The 24,167-nt window shown below is 35.5% G+C and overlaps 1 protein-coding gene across 1 annotated transcript in view; it reads right to left on the reverse strand.

The window, feature by feature from the left end:
• Nucleotides 1-249: 249 nt before the first annotated feature.
• The window catches only part of SUCLA2 (succinate-CoA ligase ADP-forming subunit beta), a 41,459-nt gene continuing 17,541 nt past the window's right edge, over nucleotides 250-24,167 (reverse strand). The window contains exons 5-11 of the mRNA XM_065902034.1: nucleotides 19,109-19,237; nucleotides 16,389-16,527; nucleotides 8,789-8,950; nucleotides 8,560-8,702; nucleotides 6,951-7,071; nucleotides 6,363-6,451; nucleotides 250-1,183 (exon numbers count right to left, since the gene is read on the reverse strand). Coding sequence (XP_065758106.1) covers nucleotides 1,109-1,183; nucleotides 6,363-6,451; nucleotides 6,951-7,071; nucleotides 8,560-8,702; nucleotides 8,789-8,950; nucleotides 16,389-16,527; nucleotides 19,109-19,237 — 858 coding nt within the window. The 3' untranslated portion in view covers nucleotides 250-1,108. The remainder of the gene's footprint in view (nucleotides 1,184-6,362; nucleotides 6,452-6,950; nucleotides 7,072-8,559; nucleotides 8,703-8,788; nucleotides 8,951-16,388; nucleotides 16,528-19,108; nucleotides 19,238-24,167) is intronic.

The following is a 24,167-nucleotide window of genomic DNA, read 5'->3' on the forward strand; positions in this document are numbered from 1 at the left end:
TCACATTTCAAGAAACAGGCGGAAGTTCTCAAATTCACCAGTATGTTTACATACATAGTCTACTCCTTGGCTGATATTTCCTCCCATGGCACTTAACCTGTTAATAGTTAAATTATCAACTGTTCTATGCAATGAAGATGGACATCTACATACACACACATATACGAATTGGGACACAAAGGACAGTGTAGGCTTTTCTGAAGAAGAGTACCAGATGGCACACACATAAACAGTGGAATTCAAGTGAAATATCTTTAGATCGCTTTATTATATGCAAATATCATGCCTAGTACACAATCTACAAATCAGTTTCTCAGAGGTATTTAGTGCAATGATAAACACATCACTTTTTACTGTGTTTACTTAAAAAGGAAAAAAAAATTAATCCAAATCACATTGGGAGATCTTTATTAATTTAAACTGACATTGTTAATTTTGTCTGCCAAGTCCTTAGTAAATATACCCTTATCTGATACAAACTTACAGGCTCTCAAATAACAGGATCATCATGACGACTAGAAGTCATCAAGAGTATTGTAATGATTAAAATAATGTTCAAATAATTCACAAGTTACTTCACCGAAATACTTAAAATATTCTGGGGAGTGCTTGAAAGATCTGCTTATAAATAGTGACTGATAAACTTAGTTAAGTATTTGGTGCTGAAGATAAACACTTCTTATATAAAACATTGTTTTAATACATTGCTCTACTGATGAAACTAGTTTATTAGATATAATACATTTCTAACACTAAAGAATAAAGCTTTATCTTCATATTTATTTTATTCATAAGACTCTTATCAATGAAGAACGTTGTACCCAACAATAATAAACTGGCATACTGCAATAATAAACTGGCATATTCTGTAAAAGTGAAAAAGAAAGCTGCAACAGAACAAACTAGATAACTGCCTTACACATTCTTTATACAAACAGCCCCTTTAGAACAGAATAAACACAAACCAAATGCTCTTAGTTTTTATGCCTAGGTGGTAATTAGAAAGCTTCACACGCTGAAGAGAAAAGGAACAATAGTAATACAGAACACAGTATTTTTAACAATTATAACACATTTAACATCCTCAGTCAACCACTGGATTCTCAGATCAGATTGGCAACTGAAATTTCACATCCACCTGGGCTTGCTTGGCTAAGGTCACTATCTCAGAGAGCTTCACAACCTGAAAGGAAAAGAAAACAATCTTTGTCTCTATTTTCACAAAAACACAGAATCAGGACAATTGGTCAATGCAAAATTAACTGCATCTTCAATCCTTTTCATTTAAAACATCTGGGCTATTCTGACATTGTTATAAGCCACTTCACAGTCTCAGAAGCATTTGCCACTCTGGCATGCATCCATGCTAGGTTGCTTCAGTCATGTCCAACACCTTGCGACCCTATGGACTGCAGCCCGCCAGGCTCCCCCATCTGTGGGATTCTCCAAGCAAGAATACTGGAGTGGGCTGCTGTGCCCCCTTCCTGGGGATCTTCCCAACCCAGGGATCGACCTGTATCTCTTACCTCTCCTGCGTTGACAGGCGGGTTCTTTACCACTAGTGCCACATGGGAAGCCCTTGCCACTCCTAGGAGGATAGTCAAATCTAACACTTCATAACCTGGATGTTATAACCCACACTAGATTTTATTCACATATTAAAATATATATATATATATTTAATATAAATATATATTTATTTAATTTATATTAAATATTAAATTTTATTTAATATTTTATTTAAATAAATAATTAAATAAAATTAAAAATAAAATTTTAAAATAAATAAATAAAATAATTTATTTTATTTAATATTAAATAATATAAATTTAATTTATATTAAATATTATTTAATTTAATACTTATTTACATTATTTAAATATATATTTATTAAATATATTTAATATAAATATATCTAAATTAAATAAATATAATATAAATATATATATATAATCAGAAGATATTAAATAGATACATATCTGCTATATGTATCTACCTCTTTTTCACTGCCCAAATTGTATCTATCTTTATTTTTTCCTCTTTTTAAATTGAAGTTGAGTTGTGTTAGCTTCAGGTATACAGCAAAGTGATTCAGTTATTCATACATAGATTCTTTCCCAGATTCTTTCCCTTATAGATATTGAATATAGTTCCCTGTGCAATACAGCAGGTCCTTGCTGACTGTCTATTTTATATGTAATAGTGGATATATGTTAATCCCAAATTCTTAATTTATTCCTCTCCCCCTCCCTTTCACCTTCGGTAACCCTAAGCTTGTTTTCTATATCTGTGTCTATTTCTCTTTTGTAAATAAGTTCATTTGTGTCATATTTTAAACTCCACATACAAGTGATATCATATGGTATTTGTCTTTCTCTTTCTGACTTACTTCACTTAGTATGATGATCTCTAGGTCCATCCATGTTGCTGCAAATGGCATTATTTCATTCTTTTTTATGGCTGAGTAGTATTCAATTGAATATATGTATATATATATATATACACTACATCTTCTTTATCCATTCATGTGTTGACAGACATTTAGGTTGCTTCCATGTCTTGGCTATTGTAAATTTGCTGCTATGAACACAGAGGTGCATTTATCTTTTCCAATTAGTTTTCTGCAGATATATCCAAGAGTAGGATTGCTGGATCATATGGTAGTTCTATTTTTGGTTTTTTGAGGAACCTCCATACTGTTTTCCACAGTGATTTAACCAATTTACATTCCCACCGAAAAACTGTGGGACGTTTCCCTTCTCTCCACACCTTCTTCAGCATTTGTTATTTATAGACTTTTTAGTGATGGCCATTCTGACTGGTATGAGGTAACACTTCATTGTAGTTTTGCATTTCTCTAATAATTAGCGATGTTGAGCAATTTTTCATGTGCATGTTAGCCATCAATCTGTATATCTTCTTTGGAGAAATGTCTTATTTCCATCTGCTGCCCTTAACTATCTTTGATGATAGAAATAGTGGCTGTCTTAGCTGGATACTACACAACGCAAAACACATTTAAATAAAAGTTTGGGGAATTCCCTAGTGGTTCAGTGGTTAGGACTTTCACTGTCAGGGCCCAAGTTCAACCCCTGGTCAGAGAACTAAGATCCTGCAAGCCACACAGCATGGCCATAAATAAATAAATAAATAAAAGCTTATTTTAAAAATATGTATATTATCCTAGAATGTTGGGATAGGAGCTTGAATCTGGAAGTTACTATTTTACTTTCTGTCAGTAAGTTAACAATTATCAACCTGAATTCCAATGTTCTCTATATAAATCTATCTGAGAATATTCAGCTGGTACTATACAAAATGCACAAATTAAACATATCTAAAACCAAACAACAAATTTAGCTTCTCTCCTCTCCAGCAGAATAGTTAAGAGAAAGTTTTAAAGTTAAACACCTTGAGTTCAGATCCCACTCTGATGTTTACAACATGTGATCCTAAATAAGATTAATGTATCAAGCTTTTGTTTCTTTATCTATAAAAGTGGATATTGTATCATCAAACTTATATTAAGTCAAGTAATAGGGGAAGGGGAAAAAAAGGCTTAGCATTGCATGCATAATAAATTATAAATGGTAGCAATTGCTAACATTATCATATTATTAATACTGTCATGACTTCCATAACCTCCTACTCACTAAAGAAACACTACAGACACAACTTAAATCAACTGTTCACTTTGATCTTTCACAGTCTATTTGATCAAGCTCCTACTGATACTTATCCTTCCTCTCCATGTCCAAAAAGCTTTTCGTAATTCAGGCTCTCACTGCAAACAAGCATATTTTCAGAGAAAAGTTCTAACCTATTCATTCCCTTCACCTCACCTCATATCTAATTACCGAACTAGGCAGACTCCTACTATCCCTCACTCTTTCCTTCAGCAATTGATTCCACATCTCAATGTCAAAACAGGCTTTCTGAAACACTTTCTCCCTACCAGACCCTTACTCAAAATCTTAATTTAAACTCAGGATTGTGTATAAGTTCACAATGAACTGTCTGTGAACTTCAGATAAAGAGTCAAAAGTTCTCATTTAGAAACATCTCTGTTTCCACTACAGAGTATTCACCAAGAAAGATATAGTGTTAAATGAAAGAAATGAGGTAAAATACATGTTACCATGATGTAATGTGGGAAAGTGGAGAGATATATGCATATACATACATACATACCGTATTTGTGTTTTTAAAGAAAGTGAAAAGATGAACTAAGAAATTCTAATTAAAAAAGAAAAAACCTGACTACCTATGGGAAGGAAGAAACAGTAATAGGTATAAAGGCTAGCTTCTCTGAATATATCTTGTTTTATAGTTTGACTTTGGAACCATGCAAATATTTATAACAAAAAAAATTAAGCAATTACTTTTAAAATAAAGAAATGAAACTGCTTCAGAGTGGGATAAAACAAAGAACTATTTCACAGGAACTTTAGAATCCAGCAAATTTTGGGAAATACTTCAAAGGACAAAAAGAACTGTAGATACAAATCTACTACTCTACTTTCAGGAGACATATTGTTGGTATTATTATTCTAAAACTGTTTTGTTTGTATTGAGGGACAAAGCAATAAATATTTGTTAGCATGGGATGGAAAAAAAAAAAAGAAACATATCAGATAAGAAAAAAAACCAAACTGTACTCCTGGATTTGGAAATATCAGTATGTACTCATGTATTTCTCTCTTTAAAAAACACATATTTTTCTAGACTTGTAACTTTAAAAAATCTAGAAACCATGAACAACCCAAAAGTTATAAGTACCCTTAAGGTTTAAATTGTGATGTCTAAACACCATTTGGCTGATTTCAGGTCAGCAGGAAGAAATGTAAAGATGAGCCTGAAACATCTCATTACACTAGAAAGCAAGCACATCATAGGACATGTGAGGACTCAAGAGTCAACATGAAGAGGTTCTCACTGACCACAGATGGGATAATCTAAGAATCAGTAAAAATAACTAAAATGCACTGAACCACGTCAAATGTATTTAAATCCATGAGTTCAAAATAGGATGTGTATGCATGCATGCCATGTAACACACAACACACACCTAAAAACAAAAACTAAGAAACAAAAAAGCCTGGGTCACTTTCATAGGCCATAATGAAGGCACTGATACCATCAGTGCCTTAGCATCATCAACTCATATACCTCAAACGATTTATGCAAATTTAAAGATGTTTTAAGTATCTACGCAAAATCATTTAAAATTTACTTATCAATAAAAGCAAAGAATCAAGTAAGTATGCAGCTTTTTCTAGGCAAAATGTGCACCATGACAATAAAATAACTGATACAAGAAAGTTTCACTTTTTATATGTATTCTATATAACAAATAATCACAGAATTAGAAAATCACCACTTTTGTACAAAATGCTGCATCTAAGTTATGAGTGTCAAGGACTGCTAGTATTATCTGATAAGTTACGTGACATTTATATACCTCTTTATGGAATTACACAAAATCGCCAATAAAATATTCTTGCTCCCCGCTCCTCAAAATCAAATACATATACGATCAAGCCTATAGACTGAACTACCAGTTTACAGGAAGTATAGGAGCAAAGAAACGTGTTAACGCATTACTGACCAGGGGATTTTTTGCAGAAACTAATGCCTGTGGCCAGCGATATGTTAGGTAAGTTAATACTGAAACATTCCAGCGAATAATGCTCAGGTAACAATGTATTAACACACCTCTGGTCAAAAAACTGTTAAATGACACCCCATAGACACAATCATTAAAATCCAGACTATAGGAAACACGACTAGCCCGTCAGCCTGTTTTTCTTCAACAAATAAACTTCAAAAAGTGGGGGGGGGAGGGCAAGGGAGAATCTATAAGGAGAAATTTAGTGATATATTAACCAACTGCAAGCATAGATTTATTTTGATCCTAAATCTAACAAAGAACATAGGCAAAATATATTTAAGAAAATCAGAGACGTTTCAACACTGACTCGATTCTTTTTTATAAAATATAAACATAATACCACTATCCCATCTGAAATAAATAACAATAATTCCTTTATATCATCAATGCTTTTATCTTTTATAGATACATGATGGTATGTGTGAAATGATACAGTGTCTGAGAGTTGCTTCAAAAAAATCATGGGCAAGGAAGGAAGCAGGTAAAAGTTAGATGAGACAGGTTGGGCATGAGCTGGTAACTGTTTAGGATGTTGGGATATGGGGTATGATAGGTATACGGGATTCAATACTCCCAGAATTTAAGTGAAAAACTAATTATTAGCAGTATTAGCTGTTCACTTTAGAATCTAAATGCTTATAAACCTTTCAGACACTGCAAATTTTTCCTTAGATCAACATAACCCGTTTACCATTTTAGCAGCTTCGTCCAAGTCATCACAAGCAAGAATTTTAAGTCCACTGTCTGCTATCAGTGCCTTAGCATCATCGACTCGTGTACCTGGAAATGATTTATGCAAATATAAAGATGCTTTAAAAACATACACAAAATCATTTAAAATGTTTGTCACAATATACTACAAATATAAAATTTCAACCAACATCTGTCATTTAATACAAATGCTTCTAAACCAAAGAAAATGCTGTAAAAAATCTGGAGCTATCTTGTAAAATATTTTGCCTTATCACATTAATGGTAATTCACACAAGTCAGAACTCAAGACAATGCATAGCAAATAATGTATCAACTTATACCAAACAAAACTATCAACAATTTTGTCCCAATGTTAGATTTTTTTTAAACTCACATATAAAAAATTCTCTATTATACACTCTCATTTTAAAAATACAGCTATTTAAAACTAAAATTTAAATGAACTAAACTCCTTGGAATTATGAACTTTTAATAATGAACTTTTAAAAGTTTAAATAAAAGTTTAATTATGAACTTTTAACTTTTAGAGTTAGTGAAACAATTACAAGATACCTTTTACACTCACCTTGTAACCGTACCACAATAGGTATTTTAATTTCCAAATCCTTTACTGCCATGACTATACCCTGTGCAATAACGTCACACCGCATGATTCCTCCAAAAATGTTGACCAAAATAGACAGTACCTATCAATAAAATGTTTGAGGAGGTTAAAATTTTAAAGGAATGACTATTTTTCCTTCCTTCTCAAGAACACACTCATATCTGTGCCTTGTGTGTGTGCTCAGTCACTTCAGTCGTGTCTGACCCTTTGCGACCCTGGGACTACAGCCCACCGGCTTCTCTATCCATGGGATTCTCCAGACATGAATACTGGACTGGGTTGCCATTTCCTTCTCCAGGGGATCTTCCCGACCCAGAGATCGGACCTGCGTCTCCTATGTCTTCTGCATCGCAGGCAGATTCTTTACCGCTGAGCCACTGGGGAAGCCCTATCTGTGCCTTATAGAAGTTAACTCCACAGAAACATTTTCAGACCAAAGAGCCATACTCTCTGCATGCAGCTCTCATCACTGAAGTCTGGCAGTCCACCACCCACCAAAATTTCCTTCCCCTCCTTGGGTAATTTCAACACCTAGTCCATAGTTTCTTCTCTCCTGCTCCACATTAACAAGACCTCCTGATTCCATTTACTTGTTTTCTATTAAGCATAGCCATTAGCAACATGACTAGCCCAGGTGGTAAGACAACATTATATGCAAGATCTCCAACTTAGTCCTCATTATCATCTCTTCATTTTTCCCCATCAACTCTACCAACTTTTCACAAACACCAGGTTCTCCAAAGCACTCAAAAAGTGTGGCCACTCCTGAATACATGTCACACCCAAACCTCAGGGCTTATTTGGGTCAGCATTCTTTCATTTTCACACTGAGAGTCAGGCCACTCTGATTCTCCCAGTTTATCAGCTCTGTCTTCTGTTCTTTTATAGCACTACATTCAATTCATCAGCCACATCACACTATAAAAGGCCTTGAAGGAAAAAACCATGTGTTCCTAAATCCAAGCACAGTGTCCAATACAAAGGGACATATGTATACAGCTACTTCAGTGCTATCCACATTGTCACCCTGGGCTCCTGGCCTGCTTCCAGCTCCAATGCCCCAGCACAGGAACTCTTCATATGCTTTTCTCCATTCTTGTACACAGGCCTAAAAAGCCATGCTTAGAAATATAATTAGAATTCTAGTTCATATTATTGGAATTCTCTGGTGGCTCAGAGAAGTAGTCAACAGTTAGGTAATTAGATAATGCTCTGCTTTTAAGTTTTTGCCAAAGGAAGCGATAGGAATATAGTTCCAATAAAATTTATTTTTTAAAAAATAATTACAAAGCTAAAGAAACAAAGTACATTTTGTATCTCATTTTAGTTTAATGCTCTTTATAAAGTTGAATATGGCAAATAAGTCCATAGACTCAAAGGGAAAGAGCAATAAAAAAAAAAATTTTATTAAACAATTCTAGAATCTAACACCAAGAAAAAATTCAAAGCCCCATCAATAACAAACATTTCTTAATGACCTATGTATGCTCAACAAGTAAAACTACATACTCTACTAATTAATCAAGTTACTTCTTACCATTCAAATCTAAAACATAGGTCCTGCCCTTACCTTTTTATCTGAAGTGATAAGTTTAAACGCTTCTGTTACTTGATGGACTGTGGCACCACCACCAACATCAAGAAAGTTGGCTGGAGTCCCTCCATGGAGTTTTATTATATCCATTGTAGCCATAGCCAAACCAGCACCGTTCACTACCAAGAGAGGATAATGATTTGTATAAGCAACATAAAGAAAATAAGATTAACCAATCCAACTCTAACATAAGAACACATGGTACCTAGACAGCCTATATTTCCATCAAGGCCAATGTAGTTGAGATCTGCCTTAGCTGCATCTTTGTCCCTTTCATCTTCCTGGGTCCAGTCCTGCAAGTCAAAGATTTTCTTCTGACGATAAGCTGAATTAGAGTCAAAATTGATCTTTGCATCCATACACAGCACTTTAAAGGAAAAAAAGAAAGTGATTTTAATTTCAAGATAGACCAAAAAAAAAAAAAACCTATACAATAATCAAATGTTTTTTACTTTAGGGGAAAAACACATTTTGTTACTTACTGAAAGTATTTCAACTCATGCTCACAACTGATTCAAACTATCTCCTGAATAAGAATATGTGAGAATCTAAAACTATCCCATCAAAGTTACTGCTTCTACATCTGTCCTAAGCAACAGATAAAGAAGAAAGAAAAACCTCAGAAGCATTTAATGTTCTTTTTAATTACCAAGAAATAACAGTCCATGCTCTTAGCTAACTCCATTGCTTGGGTTCTGGGTCCCAACTCAAGGGCACTATCACAGCAATTCTGCTTTTCCAGCACCATAAATTCCACTCTACTTTTCCATGGGCTAACTTAAACTGGCTTGCAAAAAAAGCTATTCTTTTCCCCACCTAATAGAAAGAAGAAACTCTTTTACCCGCTACCTCCCCTTACTCTCCTCTTCCTATACAGCATTATTCACAGAAAAAGTTGTCTGTTTAAACCTGGGGTCAGCAAACTATGGTCCATAGGCCAGATTCAGCCTGTGTTGGTTTTTTAATGGCCTGTGAGCTAACAAAGGGTTTAACATTTTTATGAATAAAAAGTTAAAAAGAAGAAAAAGAAAGGGTAAAGGAAGAAGGAGAAAAACAGCAGCAACTGAGACTCTACATGGTCCACAAAGCCTGAAATAGTTATTATCTGCCAATACCTGTGCTTGACTCACTGTGCCAAGTCTTCCTGCTGACATTCTCTCTTAAATTCACTCTAATCAGGCTTTTACCTGCAGCACTCTACCAAAATGGTCCTTATGAAGGCTAGTTGTCTGACTTCATCTTTCAGTATTTTATCCCTTCCTTGCTCCAATCTAACTACAACATTCTCCTTACTCCTGAACGGATAGAGGTGAAAAGAACCAAGCAGTTTCAGCTGCTGCCCGAAACAAGAGACAAAGTCTGGAGTCAGCCAAGTTAACTAACAACAACAAAAGTCAACCATTCTCTCAGAAGAAGACAAAATTCAGCCTCCCAGAATGTCCAGTATAAAAATTACTAGATCTCTGAAGAAACAGGAAAACGTAACCAATGGTAAAAAGGAAAAGCAGTCAAAAGAAACAAAACCCAAGATGACTCAAATTTTAAATTATCAGAAAACTGTGAAACAGCATTTTTAAACACATTTAAAATGACCTAAAGGAAAATATGTTCATAATAAAGCACTAGGTAAGAAATATCGGCAGAAAATAAAACTATGAAACGAACCATATTGAAGATCTAAACTGAAAAGTACAATATATGAAATCACTGATGAATGATAATATGTATGTTTCTTAGACTGCAATGCTTCATTCAGATCCCTTGTATTTTCATAATCACTTACAAATTTACAAATTGTGGCATATCTATATATGCCAGGATTATAAACATCAAAGTAAATGTTTTAAAAGAATATTTCAGTAAACACAAAAAGTGCTCAAGATACATCAGCAAAAAAATCTGCATATAACTTTATTGTCAGCCCTCCATATCTACAGCTTTGCATCCATAGATTCAACCAACTACAGACTGTGTAGTACTGTTCTACTAGTTACTGGGGAAAAAAAAATCTTCATATAAGTGGACCCTCACAGTTCAAACGCATGTTTTTCAATGATCAACTGTATATCTATTATTTTTTAATGAGGATGACATGACCGAGTAACTAATCCTTAGTAGGCCTCCAAGGCATACAGACTCAAGAAGATCAAGACAGGTTCACTCAGCTGAGGGTGATTCTCCAATAAAAACCTGAGGTGAAATACCTAGGAAGGACATTTCCTAGGCCTGAGCTCTGTAACAGTCAGTAGAACCAGCCACTGACAACTCTGCTAACTAAGCAAGGGTATGTGTAATACCAGTAAACAGAGCCCACACCCAATTCATAGTGTTCAAAAGAGGGAAAGCTTTTAAGAGATGTACATATTTGGTTTTTCCCCCTAGAAATCACAAACGCCAAATTAATTGCCAAAATCACTAGGCCAAAATTAATTTTCTGCTCAGAGATTTCTTTCAACTGATTTAAAGTGCACAGGTAAAATAATCACCCGGCTTCCTGGTGAGACTAAAATCAATCCACTCTCCTTTACTCAGGTTTCACTGAGCTTCTGCCATGTGCTGTGCTGTGCTTAGTCACTTAGTCATGTCCACTCTCTGCAACCCCATGGACTGTAGCCAACCAGGTTCCTTTGTCCATGTGGATTTTCCAGGCATGAATACCAGAGTGGGTTGCCATGCCCTTCTTCAGGGAATCTCCCCAACCCAGGGATTGAACCCAGGTCTCTCCGCATTACAGGCAGATTCTTTCCTGTCTGAGCCACAGGGAAGCCTGAGTTTCTTCCATGACCCTTCATAAAACGAAGTACATGGTTCTGAGAAATAACTGTGCCTGAGATCACTGTTCCTGGCAGTGGGAATGGCCTGGGTTTGGTTCCCACCCCCCCCAAATTTGGTAATGGAGGGTCATAGCTGTGATAAACTTACATGTATTATTAACCTTTTGTACACCATTAGAACTGAGGCCCATAAGAGATCTGAAATTCAAATAATGCAACTTCTGAGACTACAGAGAAACTCTACCTGTTCCTATGAAAAAAAAAAATCCAAACTGCCCTGGCTGAAAGAATTTAAACTGTATCTAGAATTCACAACCTCTTGTTCAATGAAAATAGTCAAGAAATTAGCAAGAACATTAATTTCTTTGAATTTCTAACTCAGATAAAAGAATCTGACTTGGGACTTCAGTTCTCTAGGTCCTTTGGACTTTATCACATTTGTGTCTTTATGTCTCAGCTGCGTCTTTATGCAGTTTACTATTAAAGTATTTCAGAGAATTTTAATGCTACATAATCTAATCTCTGCAATCAAAATCACTACAGATGGTGATTGCAGCCGTGAAATTAAAAGACGTTTACTCCCTGGAAGGAAAGTTATGACCTAGACAGCATATTAAAAAGCAGAGACATTACTTTGTCAACAAAGGTCCGTCTAGTCAAGGCTATGGTCTTCCAGTGGTCATGTATGGATGTGAGAGTTGGACTGTAAAGAAAGCTGAGTGCTGAAGAATTGATGCTTTTGAACTGTGGTGTTGGAAAAGACTCTTGAGAGTCCCCAGGACTGCAAGGAGATCCAATCAGTCCATCCTAAAGGAAATCAATCCTGAATATTCACTGGAAAGACTAATGCTGAAGCTGAAACTCCAATACTTTGGCCACCTGATGTGAAGAGCTGACTCATTTGAAAAGACCCTGATGTTGAGAAGGGTTGAGGGCAGGAGAAGAAGAGGACAACAGAGGATGAGATGGTTGGATGGCATCACTGACTCAATGGACATGGGTTTGGGTAAACTCCGGGAGTTGGTGATGGACAGGGACAGGTGATGGCGTGCTGTGGTTCATGGGTTCACAAAGAGTCGGACACAACTGAGCGACTGAACTGAATCTAATCTCACCCATGAACTTCTGATACTCCAATAGACAACTGGACACAATCTGGAGTCAGAAACAGAAAAGAGTAAATTTTCACAATTAAGCCTAACACTTTCTTAAACATCTGATACTGGTATACTGTTTTGACCCATTTTGGAAATTTCTGGGGGTAAAAATTCAAACTACCTATAGGTGCTCCCATAACATCCAAAGGAACATGGCTGGGACTGGAATGACAGCCTCAAAATCAGAACAAGACTATGCAAACAGACAGTTAATCACTGTCCCTCAAAACTTCTACATCCATCCTGATAGATCACAGGCTTAATGGCTGAGCTCAGTAGGTAAAGAAAATACTGTGGAATGTTTGCGAGTAGGTAAGCAAATCCCGCACTCTGGATGTTTCCTTTCACATTCAAAGGGCTCAGTTAGTGTAACATCTGTCCTGTCACTGTCTCTTTACTTACTTCTTCCCAGAGGAAGGGAAGTAAATTAACTGTCTAATTAATCTAGATATTATAAAACCAGACATACCTAATTTATCTCAATCTTTCTTCCTTTTGGGAGTAAGCTTCTCACAGGGAACAAGGATTTCCAACTGCTATTTCCAAGGCATAGCCTATCCCTGAAAGTATTGCCCTGTTAAAGCCTCATATGTGAATAGATTTATTAAGCCTGTCTAATTGTAATTTAGCTGTCAGATCCATTTTAATTAGAACTCAGGCAGGGAAGACGGGTAGTCACTGGAAGAGCTCTCAGAAACCCCAATGATAGCAATGGTATGACAAGCTATTTAAGCAATTCTATTCAAATAAATATATATATTTTTATATTACTCTATGTTTTCAGAGCATTACTAGGAAAGTAAGTCTACAATATTACCCTATGTTTTCAGAGCATTACTAGGAAAGTAAGTCTACAGTCTACAAGCTTGCCTCTTAAAATTATTCAAACAATTAAACCCGTACAAATTAATAGGTATACTTCAATTCTATGCAGCAGATATGTTCCAAAAGAACTATGCACAAAGGAAATAATTCAAAATTTAGTCTTATTCAAAATGTCCTTAAACTACTATTTTAAGGAATACTATGATAATTTCCCCAAATGTACATACTATCTTATCATATGGTAACTTAGTACAAAAGGAGACAAATATCTGTATTTCCTATTTTTTTAAATATTACTTTCAAAACTCAATATGTACCTCATAAATAAAACATATCAATCTGTAGATGTTTAGAACTACCCAGAGTACACTGATCAGAAGCCTTCATGCAAAATACATAAAAGAAATGTAGATGTGTTACCAGAGCCTGAGCTTGAACTCATCTGTAAAATGAACCCTTCTCCTCTCCACTCCCACTGCCTCTGTTACCTTCTGTTTGGACTACTAGGACTATTACTAAGCTTCTTAGCCTAAAAGACTGCTGCTGTTTAGTCGATAGGTCATGCAACCCCAGGGATGGCAGCCTGTCACGCTCCTCTGTCCATGTAATTTCCCAGGCAAGAATACTGGAGTGTATTGCCATTTCCTTCTCCAGGGGATCTTTCTGACCCAGGAATTGAACCTGGCCTCCCAGGTGGCTCAGTGGGAAAAAAATCTGCCTGCCAATGCAGGAGACTCAGGAGATGCAGGTTCAATCCCTGGGTCAAGAAGATCCCCTGGAGAAGGAAATGGCAACCCACTCCAGAATTCTTGCCTGGGAAATCCCAAGGACAGGAAAGCCTGGTGGGCTACAGTTCATGGCGTCACAAAGAATTGGACTGAGCACACAGCACACATATTCTCCTGCATTGCTAGGCAGATTCTTTACAACTGAGCCACCAGAAAGTCCCAGCCTAAAAGAGTACCCTAACAGCTAATCCCTTACTACTCCAATGCTGACATGCTACTCTCTACCCAAAACATCCCTGTCATACAGCTGTGTCATATGTCAGAGTGCAAATTCTGCAGTCCTGCTCTACCCTTAGCCATGTGTCCCTGGGTAAGTCATGTAAACCTCTTGATAACTCAGTCTCCTACCCTATAAAGTAAGGACAGTAATGGTACCTACCCTCACAGAACTGTTATAAACATCTAATGAACTACAGGGTCTATACTTGAAAAGCAATTACAACAGTACCTGGCACAAAGTATTTGCTATGTTTTTGTTAAATAGAGGGAAAATATTTTTTAAAAAAGAAAAACTTTACTGTAGGAAACCAAAGTATACTTTAAATGTCTCTTTTGTATGGTCAAAATTAAAAACTAAGTACTATGAAAGAAGAAACTGAAAACAAACCAAAACATGGGAGACAAGCTGAAACACAGTAGAAATATTTTTCACAGACTAAGGAAAACAAACATAATGACAGAATTAAAATCAACAAATGAAGAACAAAATCAAAAGTCTTTGCAGAGCAGCAATAAATAGTAAGAAAATGCAATGGTAGAAAAAATCTTAATTTAAAATAGCAACAAAAAATATATTTCTACAAATAAGTCTAAAAAGAAATACCTTCCAAAAGATGCCTTATTTTTAAAAAAATATAAATGGAAAAAAACTGTATTTCTAGTTGGAAAGACTGACTTCTAGAAAGATGTCAATTTTCCCCAGCAATTTATAGGGATGATACAATTCCAATAAAATTTCAGCATGATTGGTTTTGAAACATGAAAAAAAGATTCTAAAGGTTGCCTAGCAATAGAATTAGTAATTTGACATCCAAGTACCAAATGCAGGACTAAAGGCTTTAAGGAATCTGAGAATTTCTAAACTGCATGAACGTTTAGACTTCTACAGTGTATATGCACACACACCCATGGGAACATTGGTTCAGATTCCTTGGTGACTGCTACTTGCTTTCATACAATTTTCACTGCATTTCTTAAAATTTGTCCTTGACCCACAACAGGTTAAGTAATGACAATCTAAAAGAATATGTTAAGAACTGCCTCCCTTAAAAAAAGAGTGTTTTATACAGATTAATTCTCCTACACAAATTATTAAAATTTCATTTTTAAAATGTGTATCAGCCCTCACTCTTTAAAAAATTTAATTAATTTTAGTTTTATAAACTACCTCTATAATCACAAGAGATTTTTTACTCCTTTGTCTTTATACAACCATATAAATGACCACCTAAAAATTGATTTCGACAATAATAAACAGAACTCATTAGAAGTACAAAAGTGAAAGAGTTCTATAAATGCTTAAGATTAGAAATGTCCAAAGAAATGTGAAACAAAATCTAACAAATCACAGCAAGAGAAGCAATTAACATGAAATATCAAGAAAAACTTAGGCTATAATAAAGCAGCTTATATTTTTAGAATATCTATACAGGGAAGGGATGATAATTCAGAATCTGACTTACCTTTTAAACACATATAAAAGGAAAGCTGTCAAAGTAACAAGCCAACCTTTCTTCCCTAATATTAAAAGGATTCCAGTATCAAAATATACTCTTTGTATAAAAACAATCATGTCTCTGAAGTCTGAAACCTGGGGAGATTAAAATGGCTAATTCCCCCAAACTACAACTATTTATCCACTACCGCGCTAAATACTCTAATCCAACACTGCCCAGCAGAACTTTTTGCAAGAATGAAATTGTTCTGTATGTGCTAATGCACTAACCACATGGGGCTAAAGAGCACCTGAAATGTAACTACTGCAATTGAGAAATATTTTAATCTTATACCATTTCAATTCATTTTAACTGCCACATGTGACTGTTAGCTGCCATACAGCGCAGCTTTAATCCCTCTGTGTGTAAATATATAAAGGGTTTGTTTAAAGTGTCTCTTTGTTCACATTCATTCTTTTCAAATGTTCACATTCACTGTTTTCATTATAAAACAAGCTTCTACATAGGAATGAGTTCACTTCCTCAGTGAAGCATATGATAGGGGCTAAATAGACAATCAATGTTTGATGAAAGAAGATACTTTACCAGCTCCATCTGAATCCTCTACCATTGGATTTATTTCTACCATGGTTGCATCATATTTCAGAAAAAGGTCATAAAGTTTGATCATGTTTTCTGCTGCAGAATCCACAATACTGGCTGGAAATCCCATCTTCTGTGCAAGCTGAAAGCAATATGTCTCTTTATTATAGGAATGCTGCATAACATCTAATCAACATTAAATTGTTGTAAATAAGTAACCTTGTAGTTTATCATTTAAATAATAAGCACAAATCATTTATGGTCAAATATTAATCACTACTATCAATAAATGGTTAAACAAAACTATGCAAAATCCTCACAAAGCAGGCAGTATGCCCATTTTACAAAGAAAGAGATTCTGAGAGGTCAAATGACTTGCCATTCACCTCAAATCCTGTTCTCGTGTTTATCCCATAGCCTCCATACTGCCACTGAGCCTTACAGCCAACCTAAACTGAAAAAAGAGGCTTATATTTTATTAAAACTACATATAAAAGGTAGACTACTAATCCCACTGGTCTAAAGACAATGGCCAAAATACTAACCCTATTTTACCTTTCAGGTAATTTATGAAGAGTATCTACCAACCAATGAAGACACATTCAGTAAAATGACTAGTAAAATGAGTATTAATCCTGTTCATTAAAAAATCTACTGAGCACCTAATAAATGCTAGATTCCAAAGTACTTAAACTTCCCTGGTGGCTCAGCTAGTAAAGAATCCACCTGCAATGTGGGAGACCTGGGTTTGATCCCTGGATTGGGAAGATCCCCTGGAGAAGGGAAATATTACCCACTCCAGTATTCTGGCCTGGAGAATTCCATGGACTATATAGTCCATGGGGTCACAAAGAGTCAGACATGACTGAGTGACTTTCACTTTCAAGCTTCTAATCTAGAAGAAGAGTTCACAGTCTTGAGCAAAGATTTCTTGCTAAATATACCTGAAGAGCTTTGTAAAACATACATACACCAAGGTCTCAACCCAGAGGCTGTGGTTCACAAGTTCTATAGGTTATCAAAGATCTATAATTTTTTAAAGTTTTATAAGCAATTTTGAACCTACAGAAGAAGCTACATGTATGGAAGTTACATGTCTCTTTTTTTTCATCCTAACTGCCATAGCTGCTCAGGAACCCTTTGGAGGAGTTTTCTCCTATTTTCCAATTGTTATCTAAAGCTACAATACATTTAACTTTTAATAATAGAAAATATTAAATTCTTTGAAAGTGAATGTGGTTTTTCCAAGAAGTCAAATGCAAACAATTAAATACAAATAAAATAAAGTGGATGATCTAATTGAGAAATGCCATTTGGGGTTAAGACATTTCAAAAAAATAAAAGAATAAGAAAATTAAAAGTACCATTTTATTTAGAAAAGTTTCAGAGGTCACAATCTACTGTTTTAAATTTAAACATCTGAGAATTGCAAAAAAATTCTGATCAGAACAGTATGACATCAGTTTGTCTCACATTATACTGAGTAGTATTTCCATTCATCCATCACTCAAAAAGCTACAAACTTAGTAGATTATTCCTTCAAATATTGTAGTAAACCAAGTGTTTTCTCTCATCTAAATTCAAGACTCTAGTTACCACTCTCATATAACTATCTAATGAGTCAAATCTCTGTCCCCTTTAAACATTTATACCACTCACTTGCCTAAATGACTTGCTTCACGCTTTATCAGGGAGTTCTCTGTATCAGTCAAAATTCCTGCTCTACTGTACTTCAATACCATTAGCTTCATTTGACAGTTTCCTGATAAGAGATGTTAATTTCATTCAAACTTTAATACTCAAACTTCTTTTTAAGATGGGTCACTTATTTTTTATATATAAACAATTTAATAGCAATATTACAAACATTACCAAGGAATTCTCACATACCATAATTAACTTCATACTTAAGTTTTTGTCTTGGAGAGCTCTTTTTTGAGGGGGAATGTAATGAGAGGAAGAGGCACACAAGAAGGATGGTAGAGAAAACTAGTGAAATTGCAGGCAAAATTTATTGTGCATGTGAATACACTGAGAGAAAGCCCACAGCTTTAATCAGATTCTTAAAAGCACCCATAAAATCCCCAAAATAAAATCACTGATCTATCATAGGGATATATGAGACAGTGTCCCTACCATTCCATTCAGTGTATAGGATATAAAGGGGGGACAGGAACATATTAAACGCCACCATGCAGATGTAAAATCCAGAGTATGAAAAACAAAGTATTATCACTCCAGGTTCTCCAACAAATGAAAGAAAATGGATGAAGAAAATGAAGAAAAGGAAATCTATAAGCTACTACCAGAAGAAGACCTATGAGACCTATTAACCAACTGCAATGAAGGAATTTATATGGATCCCAACTCAAACAGATTCTAAGGAAAAAAAAAAAAAAAAAAAACATGAGACAACTAGGGAACTGGAATGACTGGGTAAGTGAAGATACTGATTTTACTAGGTATGGCTATGGTACATATAGTGGCTCTTTTAAAAGAATCCTTATCTTTTAAAAATACATATTAAAATATTTATGGAGGACATGAAGTAAAATGCTGTAGATACTTCTAAAAAGCTTCCATTTCAAATAAGATTTAACATACCCTAACACTCAAAAAAAAATGTTTTCAGAAGTTTTATCAAGCAAATCACTTACATAAAGTTAATTTAAGTGTTGCAATTATCCAAATAAAACCTAGAAATGTTTCAAAACACAACATACCCGGACAGCTTGTTCCTTTTTGATGCCTTCTACGATATCAATAGGCTCTTTAACTATGGCCTCGGGAGTCTCAGCAGCAACGTCTTCAATATTGACACCACCGTGAGAACTTCCTATTAATACAGGACCCTAGCAGGAAGGGAAACAGAAAAAACAGCTAGATTTTATTTTGGACCCATCAATAAAATCTTAAAATCTATTTATGCATACTATCGAACTTATACATCTGTCACTCCCCACTATTTTTAAACCCCCTTGGGAATTTATCCTTGCATCTCCTATACTGTTCTTTTAAACGTTCAATTGAAATAATGGACAAGAAATGAAAAGTAACAGGAAGACACTATCTGACCTGTGAGGGGAAAAGGATTAAAAATATATACAAAATGCATACCAAACAATATAAATATACACGTATATGTGAAATATAACCTCTATATTTCTCACAAAAACTGAAGGGACATTAAAGTATTGTTTAAAGAACATTTAAAAAAATAATAGAAACAGTTTACTGATATTTAAAAGGGAAAGTCTAATGAACAAACCTTCCGATTTATAATCTCTAGGCTACTGGAGGTCAGTGAAAAAGAAAGCCATCTACCTTCAAAGAAGAGCTCTGGCTATTATCATGAAGAATAAAGTAAGACATAAATACTAACCAATTAAGTTAACTTTTGAGTCTCCTAAGATCAGTTAAGGAAAAAACCTTGAAGCAAAATTATCTAATAGATTTGCCAAACTATGCACAAAACTGGAAATAATCTTAACATGCAAAAATAGGAAATGGTAAAAACATTCTACTGAAGATTATTTAATGCTTCTGGAAAGGAAAATGATTCAGTAGTATTATCTGGGGGAAAAAAGGTACAAAACCCTAGATTTTATACTCAATTTTTTTTTAACATAAAATGTGCTTAAATGTGTACCCTCCCACTATTCACAGACACACAGAAAGATAGGAAATAAAACATTAAATAAGACTTCTGCTATTTTATTTTGTTATTTGTGTCACTATTTGGCGACTGAACAACAACATTTTCTAAAAAAAGAAAATTTCTACAGTGAATATACGATCCTTAATTCGGGGGGGGGGGGAAAAAAAACCTAAAGACTAATTTCACTTTTCTACCCCAGCATCTAAATGTTTCAGTAACAAATTCATTTCAAGATATAAGGTAAAGAAATAATACTATTGGGTTGGTCAAAATCTTCGTCCAGTTTTTTAAGTAAAAATAAAAGGCACATTTGATCTCTAGCAACTTCAACTCGTCTACTCGACCGAGCAGCATTGTCCAGTGAAAAATATCCAGCACAAAACTTCATGAACCAATTTTGACAAATTCACTCAGTCACAGCACCTTATGCATTTACTGCACAAATCTTTTTTGTGTATTTCAGTTGCATTTTTACTTTCTTGACACAATAAAGCGTAATATGCCAAAAACATTGCTTTTTTCTTCCATCTTCAATATTAAAATGGCTATACAAAAATTCACCAATTGTGATGTGTTTTTTTTTTAAAAGCTCACTGATCTGACAGCAGTTAGATTGTGACAACACAATCTAACAAAAGTGTTTCAAATGAAGTTAAAAACAACTAAGCACTCCTACAGCGGTCTTAATGGAAAAAACTGAATGAACCTCTTGGCCAAACCAAAATATTCATTACTGTTTGGAAAACAATACAGTGTTTCAAATCCTCAAAATACAGCAACAGCCAAAGAGATGCCGCTGGGAGTATTTATTATCTTTTTTAAAGAGAGTTATTATACCTAGACAAAAAAAGATTTTTTAAAAGTACCAGTCTTCAAGGAAAAAAAATTGTGTGGGTGGAAGATATATACTTCTCAGTACATCTTTGTACCTTTTAAATGTAATATTACATGACTAGATTTCAATATTGTTACTGTTCAGTGGCTAAGTTGTGTCCAACTCTTTGTGACCCCACGGACTGCAGCATGCCAGGCTTCCCTGTTTTCACTATCTCCAGGAGGTTGCTCAAGCTCATGTCTACTGAGTTGATGATGCCATCCAACCATCTCATTACTTGTCATCCCCTTCTCCTCATGCCCTCAATCTTTTCCAGCATTAAGGTCTTTTCCAATAAGTTGGTTCTCTGCATCAGGTGTCCAAAGTACTAGAGCTTCAGCTTCAGCATCAGTCCTTCCAATGAATATCCAGGGTTGATTCCCTTCATGATTGACTGGTTTGATCTTTCTGTGCAAGGGACTCACAAGAGTCTTCTCCAACACAATTCAAAAGCATCAATTCTTCTGTGCTCAGCCTTCTTTATAGTTCAACTCTCACATCCATACATGAATACTGGAAAAACCATAGCTTTGAAAATATGGACCTTTGTCGGAAAAGTGATGTCTCTGCTTTTTAATACGCTGTCTAGGTTTGTCATTGCTTTTCTTCCAAAGAGTATGAGTCTTCATTTCAAGGCTGCAGCCACCATCCATAGCGTTTTGCAGCCCAAGAAAATAAAGTTTGTCATTTTTTCCATTTTTCTCCCATTTACTTGCCATGAAGTGATGGGACCAGATGCCATGATCTTAGTTAAGATACACATAAAAGCAGTTGAAGACAGTAAATTTCATATTCTATGTTGCTGACCACAACTTAAAAAAATGACAGCTCTAGACCAAAAGCTCAGTGAGCTTCTGAGGTTGCACAAGACTCTGCGTGCTGTCACATTTCAACAAGTGACATATCAACATATCACATACCAACATATCAAGTATGTGAGGAAGGTGACAGAATCCTGAAGCAAATAGAAACTTTATGTGTGGGACTCTCCCAGACTATGCCCTGTGCATCTCCATTTGGCTGGTTCTGGCTTTTATACTTTGGCTATAATAAAACTATAATCATAAATCCAATATTTTCCTAAGGTCTGTGAGTCATTCTAGGAAATTATGAACCTAAGGGATACTTCAGTTCAGTTCAGTCACTCAGTCGTGTCCTACTCTTTCGTGACCCCACGAATTGCAGCACGCCAGGCCTTCCTGTCCATCACCAACTCCTGGAATCTACTCAAACTCATGTCCATCGAGTCGGTGATGACATCCAGCCATCTCATCCTCTGTCGTCCCCTTCTCCTCCTGCCCCCAATCCCTCCCAGCATCAGGGTCTTTTCCAATGAGTCAACTCTTTGCATGAGGTGGCCAAAGTATTGGAGTTTCAGTTTTAGCATCAGTCCTTCCAATGAACACCCAGGACTGATCTCCTTTAGGATGGACTGGTTGGATCTCCTTGCAGTCCAAGTGACTCTCAAGAGTCTTCTCCAACACCACAGTTCAAAAGCATCAATTTTTCAGTGCTCAGTTTTCTTCACAGTCCAACTCTCACATCCATACATGACCACTGGAAAAACCATAGCCTTGACCATACAGACCATTGTTGGCAAAGTAATGTCTCTGCTTTTTAATATGCTATCTAGGTTGGTCATAACTTTCCTTCCAAGGAGTAAGTGTCTTTTAATTTCATGGCTGCAATCACCATCTGCAGTGATTTTGGAGCCCCAAAAAAATAAAGTCTGACACTGCTTCCACTGTTTCCCCATCTATTTCCCATGAAGTGATGGGACCAGATGCCATGATCTTAGTTTCCTGAATGTTAAGCTTTAAGTCAACTTTTTCACTCTTCTCCTTCACTTTCATCAGGAGGCTTTTTAGCTCCTCTTCACTTTCTGCCAGAAGGGTGGTGTCATCTGCATATCTGAGGTTATTGATAATTCTCCCAGCAATCTTGATTCCAGCTTGTGCTTCTTCCAGCCCAGCGTTTCTCATGATGTACTCTGCATATAAGTTAAATAAGCAGGGTGACAACATACAGCCTTGATGTACTCCTTTTCCTATTTGGAACCAGTCTGTTGGTCATGAACAGTATGAAAAGGCAAAATGATAGGATACTAAAAGAGGAACTCCCTAGGTCAGTAGGTGCCCAATATGCTACTGGAGATCAGTGGAGAAATAACTCCAGAAAGAATGAAGGAATGGAGCCAAAGCAAAAACAATACCCAGTTGTGGTGTGACTGGTGATAGAAGCAAGGTCCGATGCTGTAAAGGGCAATATTGCATAGGAACCTGGAATGTTAGGTCCATGAATCAAGGCAAATTGGAAGTGGTCAAAAGGGAGATGGCAAGACTGAATGTCAATGTTCTAGAAATCAGCAAACTAAAATGGACTGGAATGGGTGAATTTAACTCAGATGACCATTATATCTACTACTGTGGGCAGGAATCACTTAGAAGAAATAGAGTAGCCATCATGGTCAACAAGAGAGTCCGAAATGCAGTACTTATATGCAATCTCAAAAATGACAGAATGAGGGATACTAGGAATCCCTAAATTTGTTGCCAGTTAGTCAGAAGTGAGCGTGACCTGGGAAAGCTAAATTTGCAACTGATGTCTGAAGTAAGGTCAGTCATGCAGAGGAATGAGCCCTTAACCTGTGAAGTCTGGCTCAACCCTGGGTACCCTGGTGTCAGAACTCACTGCAACACATACACACATACACAGTTTAACAAAAAAATTCACTGCGACTTTCTGAAACTAAAGAAGAAAACAGAAGCAAGCTCAAGTAAAGGGAAATGTTTGAAATTAAAAGTATAATTTTTACTTTCTCTACAAACTTCAAATGAAAAGGCATTCTTCATTTCCTCCCTAGAAAGGCAATTCATAATTATAAGCTTTTAAGAGATCTAAAGAGAGGAAAAAGTTCAGATTTAAGAGTCTATCTACTACTGTCATGCTACTGAAGTATAATATAGATGAATTAATCTACAGATAACTCCCAAATATGATTTTATTCAAAAGAAGAGGTAGAATGAATAAACTTTTTAGAGTTTATTTGAACATTTTATTTTAGTTTTACTGTCCTTTTCTTCTCATGTCTACTAATAAGAGAAGTGAAGAGCCACATAAAAGGTAGCACTACTGGGGAAAAATAGTTAACATTAAATTCTCATTAAAGTAATGATTAGATCTCTAAGAGTTGGCTGCAAGTTAGAGGAAAGAATCTAAAAAAATATATATGAAATTAAATGTATAACAC

Source organism: Muntiacus reevesi, chromosome 11 (assembly GCF_963930625.1).
Source record: "Muntiacus reevesi chromosome 11, mMunRee1.1, whole genome shotgun sequence".
Lineage (NCBI taxonomy): Eukaryota > Metazoa > Chordata > Mammalia > Artiodactyla > Cervidae > Muntiacus > Muntiacus reevesi.